Source organism: Phoenix dactylifera, chromosome 1 (genome assembly GCF_009389715.1).
Source record: "Phoenix dactylifera cultivar Barhee BC4 chromosome 1, palm_55x_up_171113_PBpolish2nd_filt_p, whole genome shotgun sequence".
NCBI lineage: Eukaryota > Viridiplantae > Streptophyta > Magnoliopsida > Arecales > Arecaceae > Phoenix > Phoenix dactylifera.
The window spans coordinates 12,698,209-12,722,022 of record NC_052392.1 but is presented as its reverse complement, the minus strand read 5'-3'; the positions used below and the strand labels follow the sequence as shown (position 1 = coordinate 12,722,022).

The following is a 23,814-nucleotide window of genomic DNA, read 5'->3' as shown; positions in this document are numbered from 1 at the left end:
CGGAGCGGCGGAGGAGCTGAGGTCTGAGGAGAGGACGGGGCCACCGCCGGCGCCGGTCACAGCCTCACGGGAGGCCGAGGACGGCGAGTCGGCGACGTCGGCGAGAAGAGGATGGGACTGAGGCCTCACCGCCTCGGCCCTCGGTCGCCGTGGAGTCGGATGTCGGAGGAGCCGAGGACGGCGACTCGGAGTCGGCGAGGACGCTGGACGCCGAGGAGAGGACGGAAGTCACGGGACTCTGCACGGACGCACAGTGGACCGGACGTCGGCGAGGAGAGTAGAGAGCTAGAGAGGGTTTTGCAAGCCGAATAGCCGATCTGCCCTGCCGAGTGCCGAGACCGAGTGCCGAGAACCGGAGAAGGTTCCGGCATTAAAAAGGCAGAGAAGGGGAGAGTCGGACTGTCGGAGAGAAGGGGGGAGCCGGGGAGGAAAAAGCCGTTGCCCACTTGCCCGTTGCTTGTCGAGTGTCGACGACTCGACCGCTCGACCATCGACCACGCCATCGCCCGTCGCCCGTCGCCAGTCGCCGCAGTCGGCCTCAGCCTTTCACCGTTTTACGTCGCGTCGCCGCCGCCCAAACCCGCTGCCCACTCCGCCACTCCGCCACTCCCTCCATAGCTGATAGCCCATAGCCATAGGCATAGCCAGTCCCCTCCGCGATAGCCCTGAGCTGGAATAAAAAAAAAAAACAAGTGGGTGGTAGCCCGTGGGGGCCTTCCCTGGGCCGGGGGCCTTAGGCGACCGCCTCGGTCGCCTAAGGCTCGAGCCGGCACTGAATCAGGGATCACGAAAGCAATTTGGATCACGTTGCATCTAGGAGAGCTCAATCTATTTCGATGCCCCTGGTTGAACTCCAAGCCGCTTGGAAAGGTCTCATTATAGCAATTTTGTATTATAAATTCAAATCAGTTTGGTCAGAAGGTGACTCAGTGGCTGTTATCAAGTGGATTTCGGATCTTCATAGAAACCCATCAGTGTACTCTGACTCGGGGCATCTTCATCTTTTGCTTGCTGATATCAAGTAGTCTTTATCATTACTAAATTTCTCCATGGCTATCCATGCTTTCAGAGTGGCAAATTAGCCTGCTGGTGCTTTAGCAGGTCTTGGTATTTCTTCTGAATTCACATCGCCTGCTGTATTGCGTCAAAGAATAAAAGCTTTGGTCCGGGCTGATAAAGCTAGAGTTCAATATTTTCGTCACTAGTTTTTCTATTTTTGTTTGTATTTTGTTTCGGGCCTTTGCCCCTTCTGTGTCAAAAAAAAAAAAAAATCTCGCTTAAGAGACTAGAGAGTGTACCGCTGAAATACTCATGCAGGTACATAAAAACTATAATTAAATGTATAATCACTCCCGTATTAAACCATCAGAACTGCTGGAACAAGAGTTTCAACGAATAAAGTTTTTTTCAAATAAATAGTAGCTATTTTCTTTCAAAGAACCATGGCTCTTCGGAAAAAAAGCGTATGATACAAGGTATTTTAAAGAATTCAAACAACTAAAGTTTAGAAAATTAAAAAATTATTTTTTTTTGTTTTAATTAAAACTCCAACACAAACCAGTCCCGGCAGCGCGCGGCATGCAGACGTCCAACCCAATGTAGGGTCGGACTCGGCCGGTATCCATGTATCTTTAACGTACACTCTATTGGATTTGCTGTTATGATTTGAGCCGGATCCGACTAAAACTCCTCCGGTCACCCTATCGGATTCGGAGCATGCGAGGACTATGCAGATGGGTTCGGGTCGTACGGATCTTTGTCACGGAACAATAATCGATCTTGTTTCCGACGTCGACCGTTGGATCGACTACGCACGGATCAGCAAGCACTCCGAACCTCCCCCATCCATCCGCTGCATAGATCTCGAAGGCACCATCGCGCGATCCAACGGTGTGGATTCATCCTTTCTTCCGCGCGACAGATACAAACTCTGTCCCGCTGCGGATTCGGATGCGAGCCGTCGTCACCCTCTTTATATTTTTTAGGTTCCACGAGGGGAAGGTTCGTAAAACCCTAGCCCCTATTTCTCTCACAACTCTTCTCCCTCGCCCCTGTTTCTTTCGTCTCTCTGGTTTGCTTCAGCGTTGGCGGTGGGAGACCATAATAATTGAAGGATGCCGAGAGTCTCGGCGCTGGATATGCCGGACGTGCCCATGGGTCAGCTTCCGGAGCACCTCCAGCTCCAGCGGACCCGCGTCGTCTGCAAGGCCGACGCTCCCATCCATGTATGTTGCAAGCCTTTTGATCAACCCCCATCCACCTGAATAATTAAAGGGAGCTTTTTAGTCTGGTTTTCTTGGATTTCGTTTTAGGGGCTTTCTCGAAGGGAAGAATGAAAGTGACGATAACTGAGAAACAATCAAAAACTAGTTATCATTGATTGAAATCGTCCCCTTACCAATTAGAATTATGATAATAAGAAGATAAGAAGCTTCCCAGTGTTATGCAAAGATCGCAGTAGACGACGCATTGCTGTTTGTAATATCAAGGGAATGCTTATTTATTTGAAAAATTTTGCCCCGGGTCGTGGGATTTCTGGGAGAAGAAAACTCCGGGGCATCTTTCTTGTTTGTTGTTACTTTTCCATGCACCTTTACGCGAGGAATTTTAAATTTTCTAGAGCTCGCAGTGTATCTTGTCTTATAACTTGGAAACCCTATTATGTTCTTCGTTTACCTCAGGCATGAGTTGCACTTATTCAGGTAAAAAATAATTTAGACAATCCCTTGGTTCTGCCAAACATGAGAGAAAGTAGAGACTTTCAAGGACAAGTTCTGGTCTATTAGGCCCTGTAGTTTCGGAGAAAGTAACAGAAACAAATAACCGCAATTGGTTTAGACCCCTACAAACATTAATGCAATAATAAAAGAATGCCTCTCATCAAAGTTTACAAAATTGTGGTTTTCCTTTTTTTTTCATGCTTGGTAGCATTGACGTATTTGTAGAAAAATTTCAGAGGAAGTGGATTATGACATGGAGGAGTTAGCTCGATCCTTACCTTGTTGTCCCTTCTCTGAAAATCACCACCTAAAAGGAAAAAAAAAGCTTCAGGGCTCTTGAGAGATATTTTTTTGGTTTCTATATGTTCTCCCGGTTGCCTCTTTTTGAATTTGCTTTTGTATCCTGGTGATGATTGCCCATTTATGTGATCATTGCTTGCCATGTAGTGTACTTTTTGCTCTTTGGACTTGACTGTGATGGAAGTATCGTTAATTTGAGTTAATTCTGTAAGAATTTTGGATTAGGAAAAAGAGGTATGTTACTTTTCAACAACATTTGTTACAGATAGAAAGAGATAAAAGGATGATGAAGTTTGATATTATTTTTGCGGCTTTAGTTTCGGGCTACTGGATCTTCTTCATTTGTTTTGTTTCCTCCTTTTCTAATATCTTGCATAATAATTATTTTCGTTCATATGATTCATGGATGATAAATTTGCATTTATATCTGAAGACAGAGGCTATTCAATACTCTGGGGCTTATGCATCAATGGGGGTTGACAATAGTTTGCGGCTGGAAAGTTTCTGCAAAAATTTTAAAATTGAAGTTATCCGGCTTACCGAGGATGAGATGGAATTTGATATGATCGGTATTGATGCTTCATTGGCCAATGCATTCAGAAGAATTCTTATAGCTGAGGTATGGAATTATATAAAAATCTCCTTTGTGTTAAAACTATGTAGAAAAAAGCAGTTCTCAACCACTTGCCTTTTGGTTTATTAGTTATATCTTACCTTACTATGTTGTTGTTTGAATCATCATCTTATGTGCATGTTTCAATTTAAAAAATTACTCAGTATTTTATGCCCTGAATATGATATTTAACTCATCTTCCATGATTTACTCTAATTGGCCCTATAGCTGTCTGATTGTAGTTAATAATCTTTCCAGGTTCCTACAATGGCTATTGAGAAGGTTCTAATGGTTAACAATACATCAGTTATAGCAGATGAGGTGCTAGCTCATAGGCTGGGCCTTATTCCTCTCAATGCTGACCCAAGGCTATTTGAGTATCTCTTAGGTTTGTCCAAGTATTGCTGATGGAATGCCCTCTGTACATTGAATGTGTCATGGTGCATACTTGTAATTTTTTTCTTTCTCTTTTTTTTGTGTGTAGAAAATGACTCTCCCAATGAGCGCAATACAATAGTCTATAAGCTGGATGTGTCATGTAGAAAAGGTGGTCCACGTATGACAGGTATCATCCTTGCAGACTTAATCAACATGTGGAGCTGCAATTTTTTTCACCCCATGGTGGGATTTAACTCATGGCTCTCACTTCCAACATGATGAATAATCCTTCTTGTATGAATGGAGGACTGGTTTTCCAGTTTTTCTTCTCTATTCATTCTTATAAAGGATTGCATCTCATTCAGTGCCAGCTTCTTCTGTTGGCTTTCTAGGGTTTTTATCCTTTGCTGATCTTTACGTACAACCCATTCCTCTCTGCTTCCATGCCTTACTTTTATTTTGTTTTACATTATCCAACAATCTCAGTTTTCCAGTACTTTACCCCTCCAGATGTTTTCTTTGCTGCTGTTAAGGTGCTAAATCTAGCTGTGATTTGTAGTCTAATAATAATTTTGCTGATTATGTGCAGTGAAGTCAGATCAATTGAAATGGTTACCAAATGGAAGTGAGCTTGAAATGGAACCCCCTAACCAATCTGCAAAACCAAAAAGTTATACTTCATTCAGTTGTAGTCAAGATTCCATGCCAGAATTTTCCAAGAAACCACTGGGCATGAAGCATGAAGATATTATTATTGCTAAACTTGGGCCAGGACAGGTAATTTTTGGGATCCATGACGTTAAGAAATGGATGATTAGTTGTTGTTTGTGGTGCAGGATCATTGTTGCATTTTTTTGTTTGAAGAGGACCAATAGCAGTTCAAGCATTTTGTTTTCAATGTTAAGAGTAACTTGAGGATTCATTCTTTAGGCTATCATTTTTGTAGGCTTTCTAGTCCTGTCAGTGTTGTTAAAGATGCTCTCCTGGGCACTTTAGTTGGCTGGGTGCCTAGGCCCATGCCGCTTAAATTTCTCCACCTTCTCCATATTCCTCTGTCAGCTAGTCTCTCTTGTCTCCCTCTTGTTTTCCTACTCCGGTCACCAAACTGGGCAGCGGACTACCATTGAACCAGGCTGTTGTGGAGAGGGATCACCAGCCACCAGTGGTGCCACCGGCAACAGCAAGTGATTCTTCTTCTTCTTCACCGGCAGATTGCTGGTGTCATATATGATGAGAAAGGGATCCATGTAGTCTTTTCCTCCATAGCCAGCTGCTCAATAGCCTAGGCTTCAGCCTAGGTCCTGCAAGGGTTCCATTGAATGGCTCCACCTATGCTTTTCCGTAACCTTGAGTCCTATTCTACATATGATTCATTTCTGTGAGTCCTACTTGAGGTGTATGTTGGGTGGGGAATCTTTTCAAATGACTAAAATTGTGTCTAAAGAAAGTTCGATATCTTTCATTTGCAGTTCAATGGGAATCTGAATTTTGCACTTGTTGAAAAGTTTTGATTCCTTTAGGAAGGTCTTAATTCAAGAAAAAGTTAGGGATTGAGGAAGTCTATGAAAGTGAAGGTTTACTACATTATGTGATTGGATTTTTGAAGAAATTAATGTAGTCAATAGTCATTGGTGCTTTGTTTTTCTCTCATGGTGTAATTTTGCGATGGAGGAGCAAATCCTTCATATGCTTGATTTGATGCCTAGGTTTTGTAGTGGCGTGAGGCCATAAGGCATTACCTTCTCCTTTATCCTTTTCTAGTTCTGCTTTGCTTTTCCTTTCTAGGTAAAATCCTAAGATATCTTTCTTCTAGTCATTCTTGATAAAAAATATTGTTGTTCCTAGTTCACATACATCCATAGGTTTTTTGTGTCTTATATATATATATCACATGCTATACATATACATATGCATATACATATATATATGAGACAAACTTATATCACATGCTATAGAAAAACAGTATTTAATATGTTCAAGTACAACGGTAAGGACACAGATGCAGTTCATGCAGAAATAAGGCATAGCTTCAAACGCTAAAGCCTACACATCCCCCATTACATTTACTAATGACTAAAAGTAATTGTAAGCGATATCATACGAAAACAAAGGGAAAGAAAATACCAGAAAATAAAACCCTGAAAATGGGCATCAAATGAAACTGTAAGGAAATCAAATTTTTACATGAAATTAAATTAATATTGGACCCATAAACACACAGAAATTAGATGGCTTACAAGTAATGGATACTCAGGCTCTGTATTGAAGCTTCTATGTACATCAAATATATAAACATGTCTTGTATTTTTTTTTAAAAAAAATTACAAAGGTTTGTTAAGGTTCTAATTGTTTGAAAAAGAAAAATAATAATAAATTCAAAAAGGAAATAAACAAGCAAATAGCAAGAAGATATTCTAGATAAAGATGGTTTTACTAATCCTTTTTCTTCTTTTCAGGTCTGTAGTTATTTTTCCAGGTGACTAATGGTAAGACCGTAAGACTTTATAGGTTACATCTAAAGGGAGACATAACTTTTTGAAAGTAAAAAAGGTAATAGAGATGCTTGAAAAATTTGTTCCAAATGATTATTTTTCACAAAGATTACTGCTCTTCCAAAAGATAAATTTTAGGGCAGCTATTGAAACCTAAGGCCGTTCAATTATTGTACTCCATAAACTGGATCCAGAAGCTGATCATCCTAAATTGACACATTATATGCCCAATGAAATCATGTACTAATACTTGATAAATTTGTTACTCCCTTGGTCAACATGTCAACTGGAACAGAGAAGAAATGAATATATCCTGCTCCTAGAGCAGTCTCCTATAACAATTGAAGCACATCAAGCATGCACCTCACTTCCATTTTTTCCCCTCATACTGTAATTAGCTGACAGAAACTTTTTCAACCACCAAAAGAATGCGTCATGCATCACAAACAAACTGATGTTGGACTACATAGGTGAAAGGAAAAATCAAGGTTGATTGTATTTCGGGATGCTAAGACTTTTCCGCTGGTTGGCTGAAATTATAGTTTAGATCTGAATTTTCAATAAAATTGAAAAGTTCATGTTCTTGAAGGAAATATGTAATGGATGACTATTATCTAACTCATGACTTAGGTTCTAGGGCATCAATTGAGTTTTTAAGGGTTTATGTGATTGAATAATCAAAATCAAGCACTTGTTAAGATTTTCTGGGAAAAAATTGATACAAATATATATCTGTGTGTGTGTGTAAAATATGCTTCTGAGAGCTTTTGACTCTAAATGTTTCTTAGTGGAAATAAATTAAAGTGCCTATCAGCTGATCACGGTTTATGATATATAAAACAAAAATCAAGAATTTTTGAGGTCTTTAACTCATGTATTACATGAAAGCAAAGTTGACAATTTCAACAGTGTAGTATCATGTTTTATTTTGATCTACAGCTTAGAGACATCCGAATTAGCTGTAATTTAATCTGCATATGTTTTAAAATATTTAGATCAAGGTCAATGGTTTTGTACTGAAAATTAAATAGCCTATAATGTGTTCTTGTTCACTACTTATAGTAAATTATTGATGCATAGGCAAAAGAGCTCCAAAATAAATATTTTTTAGTTTCTAAATATGTTATACATCTTAGACATTATCAACGGTACTGATTTTCTTTTTGAGATGTCTTTCATTTCTTGTCAGTAGGAAGTATTTGGAGCTAGATGCTCTCAGAAGCATTCCGGCCTAACTAACTAGCTAACTATTATATATATATATATACATTCACAGATATATGTACATACATACATACATCTATGTATGTATGTACGTATACATATGTAATACATACATACATAGAAGCGTTCTCGTTGAATCATTCAATATTGGCAAATAATAAGTTTGCTTATCCTTTTTTTAGTTTTGGTGTTACGCTAAATGCGTCTAAGCTTCGACACCTACTATTCTTGGACATGTTTTTATCTTTTTTCCTCAATTTTTTTTTGGAATCTTTTAGCGGGATTACCTTCTTTAACTGATATGCATGTGTACCTTGTGCCAAATCTTATTTTTGCAAATGTGATTGAATTTTGCAGGCAATTGAGCTTGAAGCACATGCTGTGAAAGGCATTGGCAAAGTTCATGCAAAGTGGTCTCCTGTTTCTACAGCATGGTACAGGATGCTTCCAGAGGTAAATAGAAAGCATACTTTGTTCTGACTTCATTGCCTATAAAGAGATGCTTATATATTAAAGATTGCAATAGTTTCTAATCCTAAATGTAATTTTTTAATAGGTTGTACTATTAAAAGATATAAAGGGTGATGATGCAGAAAAGCTTGTAAAGAAGTGTCCAGTTAACGTCTTTGATATTGAGGACCTTGGAAATGGTTAGAACTCTTTTGCTTTTGGCAGCTTGAATGCTTATCATGTCTTATATATGCTACCATCTACAAAGGGAGGAAGCATTTATGAAAATGTCACATCTGGCTTTTGTGCATTGGAACCTCGAAGGCACTTAAAATATGCTATGCAAACCTATTCTTCTGGCACATAGATTATATTAATTGCTATTTTGCTAGAGTCATACATTTTTGTGCACCACAAAAAGAAATTTTTTTTTTCTCTTTAAGAGTAATTAGAAACTCATATTGTTGCTGACAAAGACAAGCAAATTGAATTGATAATGATATTCAAAGATATGAAACCCACAGAATTGAACAAATTAGGTTTTCATTAAAATCAAATACGGATAACAGTTTACTTTTTAAAGTATTTATTTAACTCTTATGGTTACATCAACAATGATTTTAAGATGTTTGGATAGTCTGTATAGTCCCATGGTATACCAACTTGTTCCGGCATGTGTTGTATTAAATCAGAACATAATTAAGACAAGGATGGCTACTTGTTGATAGAGATTACTACATGATACAACCCCATTATCATGTTAGACTTGCCGCTCGTTATATGGTACAGTCCAGTACAACATATATCATCTTCCTGACTTTGTTTCTTAACCATCTCGCTGGTGCTGGCAAAATCAATAAATATAGAGTTATCAGAACTGATCATGGAGCTCAAATTTCAATTCTTCCTTTTAATATTTCTTCTCTTCTTTAAAATCAGAGTTGTGGAGATTCATTTGTCTTGTTAGTTGGGCTGAAAACGTGTTGGATATTATCCGACTGTATCCATTTCCTCATCCGAATCGGATTTGCATAGGAATATTTGAATCCGATTGGATCTGGATCCGGATTCAGATATGCATTCATTAATTTTGTCGGATGGATATCCGGTAAAGAAATATTTAAAATACTGCTCTTATCAAGTATCGAACCAATGTCATTTGAGTTAGTCCCCAACCGCCCAATCACCAAAATAGCATTTGTTCCTGCTCTATTGGCATTTTATTATACTTTTTTGAAACTTGTTCATATCATAAAAAAGATATTTCATATGTTATTTATTAATTCTTTTTATAAAACATCAATCCTTTTTATAAAATGAAATATTTAGTTTTCCCCTTATTTCAAAACTTTGTTGTTTAAAATATTTGAAAATATAAATACATATAACATATTCTAACATCTATACATAATTTTCTTACAAGTTGTCTGTAAAATAGATAATTCTTGATAATTTTTTGTTTTTTTTAAAAAATAATTTTTTAATATATTTTTAATATAAATCCAATTGCTCCAATGATCTAGTCCCTTGGCCAGGCCGGTCTCCATGTGAGTTTAATAATTATAATTAGATCCTTACCTAGTTAGCTATGTGTGATGTGCGATCTTTATATTGGATTCCATCATACCCATCTTTTATGATTAGGTCATTTATGTTGGCCTTCATTATTGAAATCCGTTTAAAATCCGATCTATATCGTAGTAATATATGATTTACATTGAATATAACTAATATCCAACTTGTATTCATAATCTATTTAGAATAAATATGGATGCTGATCTTGGTATCCGTTTAATCCTTATCCATATTCGTATTCACTAAAAAATATGGATATGGACATTACCAATATCTGGTCCGTATCCAAACCGTTTTCAGCCCAACTTATTAGGTATGTTGTACATTCTCCTTGATCTGTTGTTATATTACCTTTTCAAACAATTTAGTATCTCCTATAGGGGATTCCCATTTCTTTCAAAAATATAAGCCATTTTAATGATTTTGATTGTTTCTTGTGTCATCTAGACTAGAAGGTTAGAGTTCTGAATTTGTTGTAATCTGGGTTTCCATTCTAACCTCTAGTTTAATACTGTACCTGTCTTTCTGGATTTCTACTATACTAAGCTGTTAAATAGGAGTGCCTGTGAAGCCTCTTTATTTGTTTAGTGCATAACATGTTCTTGCATCAAGTACATCTGTTTCGAATCTTTTAAACTGCAAGATGCCGTTAGGCACGAGAGGTTCTTTGTTACATCTTTAATTAAAACAGAAATCTTCATGAATTATTTGAGACCATTCTTACAAGATCTTGCTGCCACAATCATCCCTAAAATTGTTGGGGGCAAGTTTGTTCTCTGTCATAATAATTATGGACTATCACTAGTATGTCAACTTTAATCACTCATAGCATTTCTATTCCATCTATTTGGATCAGCTTTATATGTGGCGGTAATCTTTAAATCTCTCACATTTTGATATTTCTTGGTATCCTTTCTTCGATAATCCCTCAGCCTGAGCATAATATTCTCTGACCACTAATTATGATTTGATATTTTGATGTAAACAATGCTTATGGCTTCTTACCACCAATTGGATGATTATAGTACTTTATGTTGTCTTTAGTGTTTATTTTGTTGATGCTTTTGGCCCCTGAGCAGGCGAGAAGAAAGCAACGGTATCCAAGCCCCGAGCCTGCACACTTTGTAGGGAATGCATTCGTGGGGTGAATGAGGAACTTGTGGAACTAAGGCGTGTTAAAGATCACTTCATCTGTAAGTACAGAATTAATAAATTCACACAGACCCATAAGATATCCTGATCTAGTGATTTAATATGTTATCTACATCATAGATTTTAATTTTCTTCTCCAGGACTTTGGAAGATAAAAAAAGTTAAATAATCATGAGATAAACTTAATGAAGCATTAGTGTGTCTTTTGATAGGTTTATTTGGTGTTCCCTAATTATTATTGAAAATGAATCTTAGAGCTGCCTTCCAATCTTTTTCGTTGATTGTTGCTGGGTTTTTCTCTGAGATCATTTTTTTTAAAAAAAAAATTGTGGCTGCTTGAATTTACATATTTAACATATGTTACTTGAATTTGTGCAGTTACTATTGAATCAGCTGGTGCTTTACCTCCAGAAGTTTTGTTTACTGAAGCTGTGAAAATCTTGGAAGATAAGTGCGACCGAGTGATATCTGAGCTTTCTTGACACTCGTTACCGGTCCATGTTAAGTAACTTATGTAACAGTGGTCCTAGTCTTCATTTCCCTGGGAACTTGCAGCTTTAACTCGCATGGACGAAGTACTATGAATATAGTAGCAATATAATTGTCTAGGAATAAGAACATTATCAATTTTTCTTGTAATCAGAGAAACACGAGTCTTCTGCCCCGGTGCAGTACTGGTTTAAATATACCAACTAGGTTTCTGATGGTGTGGAGGGATCCAGGCGCAACAGGCATCAGATCCTCCTTGAATGGTTGTGATTGAGATTCAATACCACCGTGTAACTAAAAGATCCTAAGTGGACGTGCCAAGTTTGTCTATGTTCCCTTTGGGAGCATGCTTTATTTTTTAGAGTAGGCGGTTTATACAATTTTGGTGCAGATACGTCTAAAAAAATCATAAAATAAAATATAATGTAGCACGGTTAGGACAACTGACATGGTGGTCTACAAAAATTCTTCAGAATGCTCCACTATATAAGGGGCAATTTAGTCCACTGCTCTATTCGCTTTAGAGGAGATGTGTCCGGCTATGAAGGATGTGCGCTCCTTCGAGCTCCTCTTAATGTCATGCAAGAGAGGGTGAGAGATTGCCATCAGAGCTTGGCCTTGGATCCAACTGACCACAATAGTTGAGTCATCCTCAACTGAGATGCAATTTGCCCTCAGAACCTATCTAGCATAGGCAACACCTACTTAGGCCACTCTCAATTCTGCTTCAGGAATTGATACATCAAAGATCGCAGGTCTGTCAGTTGCCAGCAATCTCAAATTCGGATCTTAGATCACAAATCCAGTTTCTCTACTATCACTATTAGAAATGCTACCATTAAAATTGATCTTGAGAAAACTTAGAAGTGGGGGTTTTTAGGTAAATGTAACTAGTTGGGTCATTGCAGAAACAAAGTAGGAGTTCTAGGTGTCTCGAGCTGTCATAGTTACTCTAATAAAAGTAGGATGAATTACCTTAAGAATCATAGCCCTCTCCAATACAACCTCGTCGATAAAAATATAGGTTTTTCTAGTCAGCCAGATGTGGTGGATAGTATAAGCGGCCCTAATGCAATGCTCTAGAATTAGGATCGTTTGCTGCTAATACTGCTCTGTAAAGTCTCAAGAAAAGTCAGGATTGGAATTGCTGACCGGAGGAAATCTGTGGGCTGGTTAGTGAGCCTCCACATATGTAGAGCCTTCTGGTAACGAAGTAGAATATGATATACAGTTTTCACCTCCATATCACAGAAAAGGGCAGGTCAGAGGAATATTCACCCCTCGATCTCTAAGCATCCCCATAGTGCGGAGGCGACTCCATGCTAATTTTTAGATGAAAAGGCCAATCCTTGAAACTGAAGCAGATGACTAACTTGGCCAGGTTAATCTGTTGTTCAAAAGCTGTACAATTCTCTCTCAAGATCCCCTAAGTCACTTGTGCAATCCGCCTCATAGCCTGGGCCAGAAGCGTACAATCAAGCAATCCAAAAATCTGCGTTTTAGAAAAAAAAGAAAAACATCATCTGCTAGGGGCCCCACATATCTTTACGTGATAATTCTTTCTTTGAAACCAAAGCTTTAAGCAGTGAGTTTTTCAGGTTTGGTGTCAACTGCATTTCTAAAATGAACATCTTTTGAGAAATATGAGAGATGAGGAGGGATGGGTTTGTCATTTTGAGAAATGACAAATGAACATCTAATGGTGAAATTGGGAAAACTGACGGTAACGAGGGAGGCCATGGGAAGCTGTGCCAAGTTGTCGTGTAAATTTGAAAGGCATTGGGACAAGCGAGAGCGGCTGGTGTTGGAGGGAGGGGAGGGGCTCTCTCTCCAAAGGTTAAAGCAAAATGAATATAATTTACCGAGGAATCGCTGAAAAGGTTTAACCTTGGCTCTAATCCCTCACTCTCCCGTTGAATGCGTCCTAATGGCACCACCCGCATTCCGCGTACGACCACTCCTCTATTATTACCTTTTCTCAAGCTGCCTCTCCGTCTCTCCGTCTCTCTTGGATACGAAGAGAAGGTATTGCAATGGCTGAACAGTCTCTCATCTACTAAGGAGGAATCCTAAAGTTGCGATCTTTGGGGAACAAGGTATTGTTCGGTCTCCCCCTTCCTCACTTCTCCTAGGGTTTTTGGCATCTACCGTTCCCTTTCAGTGTGTTATATGTGTGTGTGTGTGTGTATCTGAGGGGATTGCATCTGCGTTAGAAAGGATTTCGGGGGCTAAGTAGGGTTCGCATTCCTTCTGGACTCTTGTGACCCGTCTGATCTTCCCCTTCTCTATTCTTTTTTCCTTGATTATTATTATTATTATTTTCAGCAGCCCTTTACTAATTGGATTTTGGACTTTATTGCTTTTCGTTGCATTAAGAGTGCGATCCCCAGCCCTTGTTTTTGGCTGTCTGTTATCTTCTTTTTTCTTTTTTCTATGCTACAATTTTTTTATTTTGGGTTTCGGGGAACAGAAATTTGATGAAGGAATAGATGACCGCTAACCCGCTGCATTTTGTTTATAACTGATGAGAATCATGCCTCTCTTGGTGGGAGTTGGTCCAAATTTCTGTCTTCTGGAGAAAAATTTTACCTTTATACGGATTGGTTTTTCAGTGGATTCTCTCTGGTAATATGATCAATATGCTAAATTTGCACTGGAGCTTGATGTTTTTCTCTTTTTAAATGGTCTTGCTTGATTACTGAGCTTTTCTTTATTGAAGCTTTATACTAGAGAAAGATTGCTTTCATTGCTGTATCAGGATGTGTGTGGTGGGGGAAGAGGCATTCTATGCTGTCGTTGAGGTGCCTCGATGTAGCATTCATTCTTAGCAATACAACAGGTTTTGGGTTGTATTGGACTTATATATTCGATAATCGGTGGTCTGATAAATGGCTTCAAAGACTACTTCTATGGCCTGCTCTGAAGAGCAACACAAAACACCTGTTTGTCATGCAGTGGAACCTGCTTCCCGCAAGCCTTGCCCTTTGCAAATTTCTAAGACAAACAAGTCAGAGCCTACCACCCAAAGATTGCAAAAATCTGTGCCGACGAACACATCAAAAAATACAGCTACAGCAGTTCTAACAGACCGAAAATTGAATCACCACCATAAGGGGTCTGCTGACTCAACAACTGAAAAGGTTCCTGCAAAGGTTACCAAGTCTTCTGAGCCTAACAATTTGGGTCTGAAGCAACCTACCCAACAAGGTGATCCTGTGGAGCTGCTTCAGTTAAATAGAACTACAGGCTTGGAAGGCAGAGGAGGACAAGAAAAGAACAATTGCAAGCAGGGTGGTGCAAAGGATAGCTTGGCTTCTGCTAAAGTTAGTGATGGCACCAGCTGTCTGACAAAGACTAGTGGAAGTGCTAAGATAAGTGACCGTGCTGATTTTATTGAGAGTAGCAAGAGTAGCATGTGCAGGGCAAGTACAAGCAGTGATGTGAGTGACGAAAGCACTTGTAGTAGCTTAAGCAACAGTGTAAACAAACCTCACAAAGCAAATGATTCAAGATGGGAAGCGATTCAGGCCATCCGGGCTAGAGATGGTGTTCCTGGTTTGAGCCATTTCAGGCTACTTAAGAGATTAGGCTGTGGTGATATTGGCAATGTGTATTTGTCGGAATTGAGTGGGACTAAATGCTATTTTGCAATGAAGGTTATGGACAAGGAATCTTTAGCAAGCCGTAAAAAGCTGCTTAGAGCCCAGACCGAAAGAGAGATATTGCAATGCTTGGATCATCCATTTCTACCAACATTATATACGCACTTTGAGACTGATAAATTCTCATGTTTGGTCATGGAGTTTTGCCCAGGAGGAGATCTGCATATGCTTCGGCAGAGGCAACCTGGAAAATATTTTCCAGAACAAGCTGTCAAGTAGGAACCCATATCTTATGATCTCTATTTAGTTATAAAATATGTGTATTTTCTTTGTTGATAGAATTTAGTTGCATGGGTTGATGAGCCTTCTTGTTTGCTTGTTTTAAACATGTGTATACGTAAACCATATTGCCTTGTAGTTTTGTTCTAATGTTTGTCTACGGTAAATGAATCATATCATAGAACTACTGTTTTCCTTGTCTTACGGACAGAAGGTAGTATATCTTTTTTAAAATTACTATGGGGCGACTGACCTGTAAAAAGATTTTAAAACCTGTTCGACATGTCACTACCAGGTGCTAGGCTACACAAATGGATTACTATTGTAAGTCCCTATTATGTGACTTTCTCTTTCCATTAGTTTATAAAGATATCCTCCCTACGTTTTATCCTCTCATGATATTCTCTATCCAGTCTCTTTTTTTAATCCATAAGCCAGGCTCTACATATGCTATCCTATATAAGTTTTGCAATTGAATTGATCTAAATGCATCTGAGCTGCTTCATCTTTTTGAACATTAATAAATAGAACATTAATTGGAATTTGAAACCAAAATATCAACCTAGGGATGCAGTGGAAGTTCAACAAAGTCCTCAAATTGTTTGGAGCAAGTGCTGCAGCCCTATTCTTTAAATTTAGTCTATGATCCATTAGGCAAGACGGCAACTAGTGTTTGTTCAAAATGTTAGAATTACTTGACATGTGGAAACAGATACAGTAATAGCTCAGCAAAAATAGGGTTATGTCCATTAATACTGGCCAATATGACCATGTCATCTGAAACTTGTGAACATAGAATCAAATGATTGATATCAATAAACAACAAATGTGAACCTACAGGCAACGTTTTACTTGTTAACAAATTGATGTCCTTAGGATCAATGAATAACTTGTTGACTTAGGCTTTAATTATGTTGTTCTTTTATTCTCATTGGAGTTGCGAGTGGGCTAGCTTAAGGTTGACTTAGCTCACCTTCATCTACATCATGTTGAATCTATGTTCAACTTGTCTGTACTGTTATAACCTTGCCTTTACTCCTCTTATTCAATCTAATGGGACTCGAGAATCTTTTCAACTTACTGTTTACAGGAATAAAGGCACTGCAAAGATAAAACTAACTTTTTGGTGAGGAATGAGGGACAGAATCCCTGTGACAGAAAGGGAGAGTAGTTAGCTATTAGATTTTCTTCATTGGTATTATTCATTTAGGAGTGGTAACTTTGAGGGATAGTTGGTTTTCAGTCAAGTGGATCCACCTAGGTCCAATCCAATAAGATTGTAGCTATTTGAACCTGATTCAAATCGGCCCTGTAAGTGCAATTTTTGACCCCCCCCCCCCCCCCCCCCCCCCCCCGTGCCATTTGTATTTCTAATCCTACCAAATGTAGTAGACTTCAGATATATAGATTGCTTTGGTTATTAAATTTAAAAGGCAGTTTGTGTTATCTAATATTATATTTAGGAGCAGAATATATTACCAATGCTTAAATTTTGTAATTTATCCAGCCTTACTATTTGACCAAATGCCATCAATATTAATTTGCATGGCGGGGGTTCAATACATAAATAGCAAGAGTAAATGTTTCTCACCATGCTCTCTGCTTGGCTTAGGTTTATTAGTCTCTTTCAGGTAAATGTAGTGCTGCAAAATTATATTACCATGGCAGTTTTTTTTTTTTTTGTTATTACTGGAAATAGGTTTAGTCTCTTTCTGTTTAGCATCTCTTTATAAGTTGATGAAACCCGCATTGGTTTGAACTTTAAAGCCTAATATATAACACGTACATGTATATTGGCTGTCCTCTTATATGCTAGTCTTGAGTATAAATGTAGATTGTGTATTCCACAATCTGTTTAAGGGTTTTACTCATGCACGTGATAGTATGGTTGACTACTTTTTGGGTGTGATTACTAAATGTACATCTTTGTGTTTGATGGATCACTGTATAAGTTTATGTATACATAATTATACTTATTTGTACATTCATATATGTACACATAAGTATGTATGTATTTTCACCTGTGCAGAGGTTGCTTCCTTTGTTGCTTGCTATATATGCTTATTGTCTTTGGATTTCAGCTGGTTAGTTAATGTTGCACTATTTAAATTTTAATTCACGAGGGTGTATTTACAAATTATTGGGGCTATTTATATATTACTTGAGTAAGTTCTGGTATTCTTTTCCATTGAGAGGGGATTTTTTTAAGCATGTGTTTGAGTTCTGTACTCTAGATACAGTGTCTCATTGTAAGGATTTTTAAATTCTTTTTAATAAAATAATAATCTATAAAACTTTGAAACTAGAATCCTCAGCAATTTTACTTTGGTAATTTATGATGTGTCACAATAGTTTGTTTATGCTTAGCCTTTAAAATTGAAAGTAAGATTGTAATCGGACACTTAAGTGTTTGGTGTTGTACATTTATAGTTGTAAAATTAGTTGTTTTAGTAAATGGTGAGCACTTTTGCAACTTGAGTTGGGGAAGAAAATTTTGAGGTGCTCTTCCTTTTGGAAGGCAGGTTTGAGCTGGAAAGGCTGGGGAGCACATTTGAAAATGATTGTTTTAATCGTCCCATGTTCTGAAATGGACTACATTTCCCTGTCACTTTCGTTTAGCATTAAGCATCCGGACCTGACACTTAGACGTGGGTACTAGTCTGATGGTTGGATGTGGGTCTTTAAGAAGATAAATCTTAGGCATTGAGGTGATTTTTGGTTTCAAACTAAGTGAGGAGGAGGGATCCCCTTGCATTGTCAAAGAAGCAGGCCTATTCTGCAGAATGGGCGTGTTTTGGTGTTTGGTTGAGTAATAAGTGCAGTAAATAGGTGAAGGAACTAAGCTGCATTTAATGTGGATTGGACTTCTTGATAATTTGGTTTTTATCGCAAAGATCAAATTGCCGCCCTCTCACTTTTCTGAGTGTTTATAGCGGAAAAATTGTAATTGAAGGGAATAAGGACAAGCCTATCCCACGGTACAAGTCCCGGGGACCGGGGAGGGGGGGGGGGGGGGTTGGAACCTGCACAAACAAAGTCCTTTTTTTTAACATAGATATATATCAGATAACTATTATGGTGGCATTTTTATTTCAGAAGGCATTTTCCATCTACATGGCAACCATCTGATGGATGACATTGTTCATCAATTATTTAGGCATTTTATCGAAATAAGTTCTACCCTTCTTGTTAAATAATAGTTTATTGTTTCTAATGCTGAAATCATTATGTTTTAATGCAAAAGTACTACAAGATACTTGAAAGGGCTTAAAATTTTGAAAGTGGTAGGCATGGCTTTTGGAGGAGGATTGATGATGGAGTCTCTTGTTACAGAAATGTTACTCAAGGGTTTGAGACATCTGAGACAAGTCTTTCCAGAGTGTAAGCAATACAAAAGGTGGCTGATACCGGGTGCTTGACTGTGAGTGTGGGTGACTTTTAGCCTGGTATAATGAAAACGTGGATGACATTGTTCATCAATTATTTAGGCATTTTATCGAAATAAGTTCTACCCTTCTTGTTAAATAATAGTTGATTGTTTCTAATGCTGAAATCATTATGTTTTAATGCAAAAGTACTACAAGATACTTGAAAGGGCTTAAAATTTTGAAAGTGGTAGGCATGGCTTTTGGAGGAGGATTGATGATGGAGTCTCTTGTTACAAAAATGTTACTCAAGGGTTTGAGACATCTGAGACAAGTCTTTCCAGAGTGTAAGCAATACAAAAGGTGGCTGATACCGCGTGCTTGACTGTGAGTGTTGGTGACTTTTAGCCTGGTATAATGAAAACGTGGATTCAGGATCCGATTTGACTCTTTTGATATATGATAAAAAAAAAGGCTTGTGCTGCCATGAGAAAAAAAAGGGGGGGGGGGGGGGGACTTTTCATGAGAGTATTTATGTTGCGGCTTTTGTTGCTGGCTGTTGAGTTTTTTTTTTGTCAAAATTGGCAATAAAGCTTGCATATCAATTGGTATGATGATCCTTCCTATGCAATTTGCAGATGACATATTTGGTGCTACTAAGCTTGTGCATGTTCTTGGAGTTTCACTAGGCTTTTTAGTTATCTGGGAATGGTGCGCAAAAGATGAGGATGGAAAAATTGTTACTTCTAAATTAGTAAAGAAGTACCAATAAACAAAGTAGGAGAGAAGAAGAAGAAAAAGGAATTTAGATGGGAATTCTAAACAGAAGGTTTGTCTTTGCATAGTAATAACTGTTGAATCTTGGTGTCTGGATTTTAAAAGAACCGCTTCTAGAAAAGCAGCATATGGCCAAAAATTTAGGTGAAGATTCGGGGAGTGGAAAATATTTGAAAAAAAATAGTAGCTTTTTTTATTCATTCTGATCTTATGTGCTTAAGTTAGGTAGGAAAAATCAATGCCGAGAATTGCTTCTGGTGAAGATAAATGGAGGTAGAATTCACAAAATTATTGACATCCGAACCAGGCCAAACTGGCCCTAAGCCACTCAGCTCGGTCCCGAGCAGTTTAATGCCTCTTACCCATTGTCTCTTTTCCTTTTCCTTCTCCTTTCTTTCCTTTAAGTGCAAACTGCCAGCACACTCTTGAATTATCTGCATCCTGGTGGGTTGCTTCATGTCTTCTTAGTCATGGATATGATCACTGCTTGTAGTGATCTGTTTCCTACTGTAATAAATGCTGGAATTAGCACGCTTTATTTCTTGGTTGGGTACAATGAATTTTGTTTTGCTATTTACATCAATAAAGAGCAGGATACTTAGAATCCTTTCACATACCTGTGACACATAGTAGAGGCATTAGAAGATAAAGGAATGAACAAATTTTGGAGGAATTATGCATATGACATTTCTATAAATGTTCATGTTGAGGATGATTTTGCTATATGTCTTGGTTGAAAGGCAATGTAGAATGTCAAGGAAAAGTATTATTCAGCATGGCTGAGATATAATATCTTTGCTAATGGACTGTGTCAAGTCTTTGTTTTCTGTGCATAGGCTAGCCTAGACAGAGTGAGGAAAGAAAAAGGAGAGCTAAGGGGAAAAAAAACCAAACAGAGAAGGCATCCTTTTGAAGAACATGGAATTGGGAAATCTTTATGACCTTGTGGGGACCTTATGACTGTTAGTCTTCATACTTGAGATACAGGTTTAAAACTGCGATGAAACCGAGTCAAAAATAAACAGCCTCCTGCAATGCAGCTCCATTCTTTATGGTTACCCCCCAAATCAACATTTGGTTGCTTATGAGACATTGTTCTCCACTTTCTGATCTAAATATAAGAATACCAAGTAACTAGAAAGATTTTGTTCTATCCGTACGTTATACTGGGATGTTTGGGCATGCTCATTCACATGAAAACTGCAAAAACATCTTCTGCAAGACAGGATTAAGAATTAGACAGTCCATGTATTAATTATTTTACAACATGCAATTCTCACTTTACTTTTTGAGTAATTCTGAAACCATCAGTCTGCTTTATTTCCATTTTTCTTCATGAGGTCACGTGGCATTGAGTAATTGAAAAACAAATATCAATAAAGTTCTCTGTTTGGAGATCCAGGGAACATTCACCGATGCTTTTTTACAAATGCAGGTTCTATGTAGCTGAGGTCCTCCTTGCTTTGGAATACCTACACATGCTTGGCATCATCTATCGTGACCTCAAGCCAGAAAACGTCCTTGTCCGAGAGGATGGCCACATCATGCTCTCTGACTTTGACCTTTCACTTCGTTGTGCCGTTAGCCCCACACTCATCAAGTCCTCCAACCTTGACTCTGAAGTTTTCCGTAGGCACGACCCTGTCTACTGTGTCCAACCTGCTTGCATCAAGCCATCCTGCATCCAGCCTTCCTGTGTGGCTCCCACCACATGCTTCTCCCCTCGCCTCTTCTCCTCAAAGTCCAAGGGGCGGAAGCTGAAGCTTGAGACTGGCAACCAGGTCAGCCCATTGCCTGAGCTCATTGCAGAGCCCACAGATGCTCGGTCCATGTCATTTGTTGGTACACATGAATACTTGGCCCCTGAGATCATCAAGGGCGAGGGTCATGGGAGTGCTGTGGATTGGTGGACCTTTGGGATATTCTTATATGAGCTTTTGTTTGGGAAAACCCCTTTCAAGGGATCAGGCAACCGAGCTACTCTGTTTAATGTAGTCGGCCAGCCCCTGCAATTCCCCGAGTCACCAGTTGTGAGCTTCTCTGCAAGGGATCTCATCAGAGGATTGCTTGTGAAGGAGCCGCAGCACCGGCTTGCCTACAAGCGCGGTGCCGGAGAGATAAAGCAGCACCCATTCTTTGAGGGCATGAACTGGGCCTTGATACGGTGTGCAAGCCCTCCAGAGATCCCAAAGCCTGTCGAGATTGAGAGGCCTCCAGGTCCTGCAGCATCAACAAGCCAGAAGGTCAAATCTGCTATTGAGAAAGGTTCCGACAACTATCTGGAATTTGATTTCTTTTAATGAATTCTTCTGAACTGGTTCCAATTTATTGTTTTGAGGGTAGATGTAGAGTTTCTAAATGTTTTCAGAATGTCAGCGGTTTCTCCCATACAGATTTTGATTGGTGTCTGTAATGCTGCTGCTGCTGTCAGGTTGGACTATTTTGATTACAAATCTGTATTCAACAAATGCCAAAGATGCTCTCATCTTTATGATCATCATTGAAAGGCCTGCCATCTTTTATTTGGTCCCGATTGGTTTGTGAAAAGGATGTTTGTGCAATGGAAGAATGCCCCATGACCATGTTAAAATTGTTCCCTTCATGTTATAGTGAAGAACAACTTCCATGCATCGACCAGAGTGGCAGCTGAGGCTAGCAATGGGCATTGTTTATCTTCCTGCTTTATGTTAGGGCTATAAGGCTATTCAGGTGGCTTCCTGTGCTAATACAGAAGATTAGAATCCAATTCTTCTCTTTGCACAGGACTTGAAACAAATCTTATATGTTGTTCTTTGAGGATGGGATGTTATTTTGCCCTTCTGTAGAGCTACGGTGCAGCCAAACGGTATATTTAATTGGATTGAGGTTCTACTTGGTCACTGATTTTTTATGGAAACACCAAAGCAAGAGAAGGCTTTGAGTCCCAATTAACCAATGAATGAGCTGGTGGTCTACCACCGTTTGGCCTAAAAAAGAAAGAGAGAGAGAGAGAGAGAGAGAGCAGTGACAGTTGCTCTCATAGAACTAGGGATGGAAACTGGCTGGGTGCTCATTTTGTGTTACTTTTAGAGTACATTTGGTTTGTTGGATAACACCCTAGAGATTAGAAAATTTATACAAATCGATTTTTCTAGCCATTTAGATGACAAGAAAACTGAGTTGCGAAAATAGATAGATTTGGTTAATATTTTCTAATTCTTGGAATTGTTTTGTTTTCCTTTTTTTCTTGTTTTTTTTTGGATAATCAAATACATTTAGATATTATTGGTATGACACGGGAGCATTTAAAAATGACTTGGACTAAATTATCCAACCAACCCGACTAATCCTGACTTGGCATGACACAAGCAAAACAACCTGATTTTGAATCAGAGTTCAAATAATTAAAGTTGGGTTGGGTTGGGTTGAGTTGATTGGGTTAGGTTGAGAAGCTCAGGTTAAAGGTTGGGTTGCGATCTGACGGAAGGTCTTAACATCTCGGTTTAGAACTAGGCTAACCGATCCGACCCGACCCAACCCATCCGATTTCGATTTCTACTTGTTGCCCTCTATACCTGTTGGACATTTGTTTTGTCTGGAGATGCCATTTATATGGTGTTTAAGTAATTTTACATAAATAAACTTTCATCTAATTAGGATGCCTAGCAAGCCATAATTCTGTAGAAATGCAGGTCAGAGTTGAGAATCTAGTTAATATGGATCTAACCTAAGTTAGAATTGATGCTTATATAATATTTTCACATTTAAATCTTATTATGTAATGTCATAATATTATATTATATAATATCATCATATAATATTCATGTTATAATTTCCTATAAAAATATTTACAACATAATAGGGATTTGGAGGGTAAAATTGTCTAGTATCACAAAAACAAGCATCTTTTTCATCTGCTTATCCATATCCAAATAGCTTTCTTACCAATGTAAAATATCCCAACATGCAGAAAGAATAATTGCCATCATTACTTGGTATAACATAATATTTTTCCAAACAAAAGTTATGATATACCTATTTATACTAATATAAATTAATATTTTGGTATAACTTTTTCTTATCCCAAACAACTCATGGTCTATTTAACTAGGTTAGATATAAGTGAGGCTGGGGGAGTCAAGAAGTCAAACATATCAAATTAAGTCAGGGAAGCTAACACATGGATGGGGATGGGCTTGGAAAAAAAGTATGAATTTCAGGTAAGCCTCGTATATTATTGTACTAATTTGATTTGACCTGAACCGAACCATTTTGATTTTTAACCGATTAGTATTCCTAGATAAATGACCAACGACCTTGGCAAATTTCTCCATTTTTTCCATCTAATAAGAAGGAGAAACAAGGAACTTAGTGAAGATTTAGGCATTGAGTCATCTAATCCTACAAATTTGAAGTGAC

At 38.3% G+C, this 23,814-nt stretch overlaps 2 protein-coding genes across 3 annotated transcripts; both read left to right on the top strand.

The window, feature by feature from the left end:
* Positions 1 to 1,997: 1,997 nt before the first annotated feature.
* Positions 1,998 to 11,590, top strand: LOC103712849 (DNA-directed RNA polymerases I and III subunit rpac1). The gene is made up of 9 exons (XM_008799528.4): positions 1,998 to 2,225; positions 3,454 to 3,639; positions 3,892 to 4,021; positions 4,118 to 4,198; positions 4,601 to 4,788; positions 8,085 to 8,180; positions 8,284 to 8,377; positions 10,832 to 10,945; positions 11,283 to 11,590. The coding sequence occupies exons 1-9, from the start codon at positions 2,115 to 2,117 to the stop codon at positions 11,384 to 11,386; spliced, it is 1,104 nt and encodes a 367-aa protein (XP_008797750.2). The 5' UTR covers positions 1,998 to 2,114; the 3' UTR covers positions 11,387 to 11,590.
* Positions 11,591 to 13,184: 1,594 nt separating this feature from the next.
* LOC103712850 (serine/threonine-protein kinase D6PKL1-like) lies at positions 13,185 to 21,946 on the top strand. 2 transcript variants are annotated; one of them, XM_008799530.4, is made up of 3 exons: positions 13,185 to 13,489; positions 14,152 to 15,270; positions 20,852 to 21,946. In XM_008799530.4, exons 2-3 carry the CDS (start codon positions 14,282 to 14,284, stop codon positions 21,714 to 21,716), a joined length of 1,854 nt encoding a protein of 617 aa, XP_008797752.2. In that variant the 5' UTR covers positions 13,185 to 13,489; positions 14,152 to 14,281; the 3' UTR covers positions 21,717 to 21,946. The 2 variants fall into 2 exon arrangements, with proteins under 2 accessions (XP_008797752.2, XP_008797754.2); XM_008799532.4 differs by having other exon boundaries at positions 13,192 to 13,489; positions 14,113 to 15,270.
* The last annotated feature ends 1,868 nt before the right edge of the window (positions 21,947 to 23,814 follow it).

Bases quoted from the DNA above. Each gene is read 5' to 3' on its own strand.
- LOC103712849 (XM_008799528.4), top strand. From the start codon at position 2,115: ATGCCGAGAGTCTCGGCGCTGGATATGCCGGACGTGCCCATGGGTCAG. The intron at 3,640-3,891 runs GTATGGAATTAT...TAATCTTTCCAG, and splicing joins GAAGAATTCTTATAGCTGAG to GTTCCTACAATGGCTATTGA. The intron at 8,378-10,831 runs GTTAGAACTCTT...GCCCCTGAGCAG, and splicing joins TATTGAGGACCTTGGAAATG to GCGAGAAGAAAGCAACGGTA.
- LOC103712850 (XM_008799530.4), top strand. From the start codon at position 14,282: ATGGCTTCAAAGACTACTTCTATGGCCTGCTCTGAAGAGCAACACAAA. The intron at 15,271-20,851 runs GTAGGAACCCAT...TTACAAATGCAG, and splicing joins TTTCCAGAACAAGCTGTCAA to GTTCTATGTAGCTGAGGTCC.